Here is an 8,918-nt window from a genome sequence, read left to right as displayed (position 1 = left end):
GACAGAGTAAAAGAGAAATACCAATATACAACAAGCGCAGCAGCGAAAGAGCAACAAAGCATCTGATGGCCTACAAAGTGCCAACAGTAACAGAAAACCTCAGGAACTCATGCGAAAAATAGCGTTAATAAGCTTTAAGTCCGAGACAGAGACTGCGTTAAAGACACACACTAGTAAAAGCCAGTCGGTTAACGGAAAACGTATATGAACGTTGTACACCCGTACTGCGGGTTTAGTTCCTCAGCTAACCTAAACGCAACTAGTCACAACCAAAGTGAATGGTACTTACACGATAAACACAACCGATGAAGACTGTTGGATTTGGTGAATTACAAAGAATAATTTAAAGTAAACTAATACAAAAAAAAAAAAAAAAACAAGTAAGAATAGTAATATTGTCGAACGAATCAGAAATCGAAAACGCGTGGATTTGAATATAGGATTATTATAAAATAAGTGGCTTGACAACCATTAGCCATTTACGGTGACGGTTGTTTGCAGTAAATATGTGTAGCTGCAGAGCGGCAAAGAATAAACAGTAACAGAGCAAACTAGCTTATAAAAACGGTTATGCCGAGTGTAAAGTTAAGCTTTATTGTACAAAAACTAAAAACAGGTTGCTCATAAACTGAATGTGCATATTACGAACATAAACGCAAGCGAGTACCAGAAGAAAAATTCAATACCGCGCAAACAGCTTGAACGAAACGACGTAAAAAACGACATTCCATTGAAAGGGAAAACAGTTAATAGTTAAATATTACAAAAGCACTGAAAAAAGTGACTGACATAATGGCAAGACATACCTTAGTTTGCCATATGCTAACTTGCGCGTTGGCAGCACTACTACTTTTTGGCGCACCTGCCAAGGGAGCGCCAATGGGTGAAGCAGCAATAACTGCGGAAGGAACCAGCAACAAGAGTGGCGCTTTAGAAATTGGCAAAATCGAATATGATTTTTTCAACACAATACACACTGAATTTCCTTCCACAGACTCTCAGCCGTATACTAGCCCCAAAGTAGAAACAGAAGCCGAAATGGCTACCACTTTATTGCCCATGACTATGGAGGAAATGGCTTTAGCTGAAATAGCAGTGGTTGTAGCAAAGTTGGCAACAACAGCTGCGGCTGAGTTGGAGGGCCGCGATCAAGTTGAAGAAGGGTACAGGGAGCAGATAAGTAGGAGAGCTAAAAAAGATAGACAACAAGATTTCGCGCGTGAACTTACTAACGTGGGTGCGTCAGTGGAAGACGTGACAGTTGACGATAGAGGTTTTGTTGTTGCAACAACATTTAGGACAAGTTTTCCCCATCAAATTGATACCACAACAACTACTACACCAATGTCACCCACAACATCAACAGCGATAGCCTCTTCGATAACAACTGAAAGTCCGGCAATTTTAGGTGAATTGGTGAGAGCAGCCGTAGCGGCAAATGAGATTTTAGCAGCTGCTTTAAACGTCGCAACAATGGCAGTCCCAAATATTAACATCACAACCCCAACAACTAAGGTTGATGTAGCTAACTTGGCAACCATCACAGCTGTTGCTAATCATGCGCAAGTAAATGACAGTGAGGTGTTGTTGGAAACTACTGAAATGAATGCATGGCAACATAACAATGTTGAGAACATTGAAGTAACCAGTGCGATACCGGATTATACAATTTTACCACAGGGGAAGAAAAATGAAGCATTGGAGAATAATGCAGAATATGAAGCAATCATTTCAGCTGAGGCCAATGAGGAAAATTTGGCTGCTAAAGAATTAGAGAGAATACGACTGCACCAGACAACAACACCGGTTGACATCCAAGAAACGACAACCGAATCCACAACAATATCAGCAGAGGAAGAAACTACAAATTTGTGCAATATGGATAGTGTGCTATCACCAAGCCGTAATTTAACCGATATGGACCATGAAGTTTCCGAATCAATGATTATTGAAAAAAGAAAGGAGTCTCAACAATCTTTGGCCTTACCGCCAACAAGCAGTGATAAAAACTTTGAAAATGCAACTCCAGGCGGCACAAATTTAGTAATAAACACCACCGACAATATAGCGACACAAACAGAACCTGTCGCAGAGGCAACAACTTTTGTAGCACCATTAACCAAAGAAAAGATTAATGAAACTACAGAAACTGAAGACCTGCAGCAAGTGCAAAGAGACGACCCTTTGCGCGAAAGTGGAGAGAATGCGTCTGAACTTGCAGTTAGGACGACGACTACTGAATCATTGGAAACTCTTATTGCCGTAGAAAGCGAAGCGAGGTTACCAAATAAAATTGATCTCCCATCTGAAAAAGAGTCGTTAGAAACTGTAACTACAACATCCGAACTCGCAACAATTGAGGATAGCAGTTCTAATAAACTATCAATTACTTCCGAATCTATTTGGTCAACAAATGAAACTACAACAATAACGACTGTTGAAAATATTACAACTGAGACAGCAACAAATCAACAAATTACTTATACAACAATAGCGCCAATACAAGTAATTACAACAAGAGGAGCACTGGAGGAGGACACGATAACTACAGAGTCGCCAGGCGGCAAAACAAATATATTAAAAATGTATAACGTTGCAGTTACTGAACGAGGTAAAATGTTAAAGGATGATATACAACAAACGACAATATCATATAGTCCAACATACACTTCAAACAGCATAACAGAGACATCTCAGACAGAGCATCCAGCATTAGAAACAACAACAGTCTCTGCGGAAGAGTTGTTTACATCATTCGATAAAGAGGAGAAAACTACGCAAAACTCACTAGTGAATTTAGAGATCACCACAAAATTCATTGAAGAAGAAATTACTAGAACAGTAATACCGTTGGAAGAAAACATCTCCACACAAAGAGAAATATCTCCTGCAGAAGCAAGTACAATTCAAGCTAATTTTGAAGTGTTTCCTAATACTCAACCCACGGAAATGTCACAGCAAATATCAACAGAAGACATAATGATCTTAAACAATAATCCGGAAACCACAACTTCAGCAAAACAACCGTCAGAATTGGATGACCCAAAAAGATTTACGTCCGCTGAGATACGGAAAACACTTTTAGCTACTGCTGAAAAAGAGCTAAGCACTAACAAAACGGAAAATAAGCTGGATTCGAAGAATGTAGCTGAATCAGAAGCGAGCACAGCCACGACGACAATGGCTGCAATTGAAGAGCAGACGCCCCATACGAGCACAGTAAAAGAGCAGCTGCAGCAGCAAAACGTGGTAAACGAGAGTGACAGCGCAACAATTACCACGAACACTGCCGCAACAACTGAAGAAAGTTCAATAGAAAACGTGGATGTTGCAACCACTACAAACACAGCAGATGTAATACCAACAACAACAAGTATAATGCCTAAGCTAGATGTAACAACAATAATTTTAAGTACTACTCCCGAAACAGATGTAACCACCAGCACCAAAACAACAACAACTACCTTGTCGCCAATGAGTCTAATTGTAGCCGAGCATGAAGCGCGTTCCCTCGACAAGACGCCACCGCGGGTTAGTCGGATTGTCAATGAAGATGGTGTCGAGGTGTTGACTGGCTACTCTATAGTACATCAGATGCACGCAGGGGCCTTGGCGGCATTGGTCGCGGCCGGTGCGTAATCAAATGATATGAAGAAGCTAACACCTGATCGCGTGAGAGTCTAGAACTGAACTTTTTTCTTACCTACTAAGCAAGTAAATTTGGAAAAGTCTCACTCAAATTTTTAAATATAGAAGCATGTATCATTAACACAAAAACAACAACAACGATTAAATTACATACATATATCCGGTTGTGGTGGAATCTCTGGTATGCCATAACAGAGTTATTTTGTTTTCATGAGCTATACATAATGTATGTATATATGTATATGAAGCAAAGCTATTTTAGGATAAGTTTTTTTGCCAAATGTGATACTGAAAAATGGAACTACATATGTATGTATATGCCACTCATGCCTGCACATGCATGTATTATATATGCAGTTGTTTTTGTCGTTATTGCTGTCATATCGATACTTATGATGTTAATAATAATAATAATAAAATATAATATTAAATTAAATGTGAAAGCATTCTCTTTATGTTTCGTGCCTTTGTAAAGCTGTAGAAAATACTAAAACATATCAGACACAGACTTTTGGTTGTTGTTGCTTAAATTTTGTGCAAAAACTTCTTCGCTTCATCCATCAACGACTACTACGACTGTCTAGTTATTTTCAGGCTGGATCATCAGCTTTCTCCATAGATATTTGAATTTACAATCAAAAATCAAGGTTTAATAAGTTTTTTCTGCATTTCTGATACACTGTTTGCTGTGTCTTTTTCGTGAAAATATACATAATTTTACAGCATAAATTTATACTTCATCTCCCTTGCAAAAGTATTGCGACGAACTCGTTTTGTTTAATCGTTTATTAAGCAACACCTTCTTTCACTTATTCGCACAAACCCATTAGGAAATATGAATATAATATTGTATTGTTGACACTTTTTAATCAATGTTGATAGATTTTGGAAAAATTGCAAAATGTGTGTGAACCAATTAATCAATTTATATTTATATGACTACGAATGCCTTTGGGACTAATAAAATACCTCGAAAACAAATTAAATTTATACCATATATTGGAAATAAGAAATAAATTTACAAGAATATAATCAAACTATCAGAACTTAATCATGCCGTTTTCAGACTCTGTGAATTTACGTTCAATATACAGACTTAACAAAGAAATATACATTAATGAAATATATAGGTGTCCTCAGATAAACTAGTGCCATTACAAAACTTTACTTGCAACTAATCTCATGTAATGAATTATATATAAAATCCAATTTCAGAAGTAAATGCTTTCAGTTTTAGTTTTTATTAATAATATAAAACATGAACAGATAGACACAAAAAAAATGTAAGTTAACTCAAATATTTTTTGATGTTCGTGTGTGGAGTTTGATCTTCATTTGTCAATGAATTTACTATCTGAAATGTATGTCTGGGAAATTTTACGACGAAAAAAAATTACACAATGAGTTCTGCAAAGCATACGCTGAAAGTCATGAAGTCTTCGCAAGATTGCCTCTTGCCAGTCGTCCATTCACCTCTTTTAATGACGGTACCATCGAAAAATTTAAAAAACTTTTTCGATTTAATGTTAATGTAGACTAGTACCAACAGATCTAAGAGATGAGATCAAACACCATTTACTCATTCAAAAAAAGGCATTCGTTCAAAAATTGGCGTTGAAACAGTCCAACAATCGCGCTAATGACTGAGGACCCTATTTTGAAGGAGTTAATATCGTTTTGTATTAAAATTTGTCAAAATGTGTTGTTTGTTTATCAGCCTGCTTTAAACAAATTTAAAAATTTCTTTAATTTCTTACTGGGCACAATAACATAACGATTAAAATAACTTATAGTTTACGTTATATACGGATATACCTATACATAAAAACTACATATGGAACCAATACATGGTATGTTCAAATCAAAAGTAATGTGATATTTTATACTATTGTTGATAAAATGGCGGTTTCAAATTACCCAACGAATAAATCAATAAATGTATGCTCCCTAATTTTGTACGTAATTATCCATTTCTAATAGTTTGAAAGTTGTTAAAAAGATGATGGCACTTCCTCGCATTGATATTGTCATAAGATTTCTTAGCAAGTGTTAGTATCAATGCACATTTTAATACCGATTTATTGTTAATTTTTTATTAAAATTTAAAAATGTTGTTGCAAAATAATTTATATTGCTTATTTGTTAAATTAACTTTTATTTAAAAAAAGGGAGCTTTAGGGAGCCTTAAAATCATAACCACTCAGTATGGGTTTAAAATTAGGAGTTACTAAAAAAATCGGTGAAAATAAATTGATTAACTAAAGTATTAAGTATAGCCTATGTTACTGACTCACTCACTTCAGCGGCTTGCTTCGGCTAAGCAAGCGTTATCCATGGCTATCACGTATCCGAATGCTTTGCGCCACGCATCATAATGCGCTGGGTTATTTAATGCAGTTTGGTTTAATTGGTGCTCAGCCCTGCATTTTGAACTTGAACGACAGCATTGTTTCTGATTAAGTTCATATTAATTTTAAAAATGGCCTTTCAAATTTTTAGTCAAATTTAACAGTAAGTAAGGCCAGTTTACCTGCTTAAACGTCTTATTTTGATTTATATTCACTCCGACCGTCGTGGTATAATTGCTGCAGGCACACTTTTGTATACTACATTTTTTGAGAAATTCTATTAATCATTGCCTCCAGCGGTGTTCGTTGAGAAATTTTTGCCGAAAGCCAAACGGTGAACGTTAAGTTATACCAGTTGACCGAGATATGGTACTACTATGCTCTCCATCTGCTGCTTTTCGTGTTTACTTTGCAAATTTATTTGCTTTCTAAGTAAATTGATTTCTTTCCCAAGCGTTCACTTTATATACAAATATTTACAAACGTGTGTATTAGGGTTGGGAAAAAAAACGAATATTTTGTTTTTCGCTTTATAGAAATTAGTTGATAGGTACTTCTAAGAAGGCTCTCCAAGTATGAGGTCTTTACTGTAATAGGGAGGTCCTCCGTCAAAGGTTTCGTTTCGTATATCAGATAGGGATTTTTATTGCATTAATTTTGTAGACAATTTACTACTCTACCAAATACTTCTTAAGGCGCTTTTGTAAGCCTATCACTTTAAAAGATATTAACGGTTGTCCTATTATCGAATGAAGAATTATTCCCTACTGTACCAACAACAATAATCAACAACAGCAATAACAGTCCCAAATATATAGTGGTAAGTTCAACTGATGCTAATAAGCCGTTGAATAAATTTTTCTGCTTCGCCGTTCACAAATCCCTGAAACCCATTAGCTCTGAAATAATAAAAATCAGTCAACTAAGGGTTGGTAATTTGCTACTATCGCAAAAAAATTTACAACAAAGCAAGTGTCGTTGCAGTGTAAAAATTGAGCTCCACAAAAATTCAAACTCTTGCAAAGGTACTATTTACGCTCCGTGCCTAAACGATATTCCCGACAATGAAATAATTGAAAACTTGAAAGACTAAGGTGTCATATCGATTTATAAATTTCCAAAATACACAAATGGCTAACCAACTCCACTTTCGATCGCTACTCCCTACCGGAAAAAATTGATTTTTCATGGTATACAACAAAAGTAAGACCATACTACCCAAATCCCATGAGATGCAGAAACTGCCAATTACTTGGTCATACAAAAAAAACGCTGCAACAAGGTCCCTACTTGCGATACATGTGCATTACCAACACACAATCCCTCACCCTGTACTCGCACTCTCTGTGCAAACTGTTCTGCTGATCACCCAGACTCGAGTAAACTGTGTCCAAAGTTCATTCAAATAAAGAATATAATAATAATTCAAACTAACAATAAATGATCTTTTCGTGAAGCAGTAACTATCCATAAAGCACAAATACCACTTGTTTTCAATTCTTCATCTCCCTCATTCGCTCACGTTATTAACAACCCAACAAATATAACTCCCACAAACTATCAACAAAACACGCAAACAAAAGAGCAAATCTCGCTCTCCTCTCTTACTCCACCTACAACTTCCAACTCTAAAACAAGCAGCACAAAGAACGAAGAAAATGTATCAACCACTATAAATCAAATAAATTCAACTCATTCGCTTCCAACAACAAGTGCAGTYGAAGACTCAACTGTAACACCTTTTGAATACAACGCAACAACCTCACTCATTTCAAACTTGATCACCCACCTCAGTAACACTCCCGCCGCCCCATTACCCACACAACCCTCATCACAAAATAGATTATGAGAATTCTTCAGAGGAATTTGAAAGGTCTTTTTAACAATTATCCAGATTTAAATGTACTCATAAATGAATTTTCACCACACGTAATTGCATTACAGGAAACTCACCTCCCAGCAAACAAAACGGCATATACTCCTCACAAATACATTGGTTATTTCCATAACCTACCACAAAACAAATCAGCTAAACAAGCGATTTGCCCTGTTTGTCAAAAAACATATCAAACACAAACGTATCCCAGCCTTATCCAACATTTGCGCCATTGCTATAGAAATTAACATCGCTTTCAAATTTTCCATAGTCACATGCTACATCCCTCCGAATCAAAAGTTTAATGCAGGAGAACTTATAGGTGTCAATAACGCTGTTCCTGCACCCACAATAATCATTGGAGATTTTAATGCTTTGAGCCCCCTTTGGGGATCTACCTTCTCAAATGGAAGAGGTCAAATAGTGGAAGGCGTCATTCTCTCAAAAAACTTATTTGTTCTTAACGATAGATCACCGACTCACTTTTCCTCCCACAAAACTTTCACTCCCATAGACATTGCTCTTTGTTCAGCTTCCATAGCCCATAAACTCTGTTCCTATACTCTAGAAGACCTTCACAATAGCGACCACTTTCCTATCATAAATTCCGTCATCACCCCGATGCAATACATCGTTAAGCCGAGATCAAAATTTCTTATAGAAAAAGCTGATTGGTTAAAATATTGCTCTCTGCTCAACACTAAGGATAAAAAGGATTATTCGATCCGCTGCACATATCTCAATTCCCCAAACTAGCACAAAAAAATTTACCTCCAAACTACCGTATTATAATAATAATAATACCCAACGATTACCCTCCTCCTGCCCAACCGACGCGCGGGACGCAATCAGCGAACGAGCGGAATTAGCCGAGTCATGAAAGGTACGAGAGTTTTAAGCGTTGCGATCTAAAGCTGCTCAGCTACAGAAACAAAAATTTCAACAGCCAAAATTAAGGATTAGATTAAAGTTTATAATTTTTAAACGTTAATTGTTAAGAGTAGATAAAATATTTTTTTGTTAATGGTAAAGAGAGAATCTGTTAG

At 36.4% G+C, this 8,918-nt stretch overlaps 1 protein-coding gene across 1 annotated transcript; it reads left to right on the top strand.

Moving 5' to 3' along the window:
- The first annotated feature begins 250 nt into the window (after positions 1 to 250).
- On the top strand, positions 251 to 4,030 carry LOC108968005 (mucin-3A-like). The gene is made up of 2 exons (XM_018931724.1): positions 251 to 3,373; positions 3,431 to 4,030. The coding sequence occupies exons 1-2, from the start codon at positions 793 to 795 to the stop codon at positions 3,637 to 3,639; spliced, it is 2,790 nt and encodes a 929-aa protein (XP_018787269.1). The 5' UTR covers positions 251 to 792; the 3' UTR covers positions 3,640 to 4,030.
- Positions 4,031 to 8,918: the final 4,888 nt, after the last annotated feature.

The sequence above is a fragment of the Bactrocera latifrons genome, unplaced genomic scaffold (genome assembly GCF_001853355.1).
Source record: "Bactrocera latifrons isolate USDA-ARS-PBARC rearing strain unplaced genomic scaffold, ASM185335v1 scaffold_101, whole genome shotgun sequence".
NCBI lineage: Eukaryota > Metazoa > Arthropoda > Insecta > Diptera > Tephritidae > Bactrocera > Bactrocera latifrons.
The sequence above is the reverse complement of the archived record's forward strand: the minus strand, read 5'-3'. Positions and strand labels throughout refer to the sequence as shown.

Excerpts from the sequence above, each read along its gene's own strand:
- LOC108968005 (XM_018931724.1), top strand. The coding sequence starts at position 793 with ATGGCAAGACATACCTTAGTTTGCCATATGCTAACTTGCGCGTTGGCA. Across the intron at positions 3,374-3,430 it reads TGTAATACCAACAACAACAA|ATGTAACCACCAGCACCAAA; the intron begins GTATAATGCCTA and ends CTCCCGAAACAG.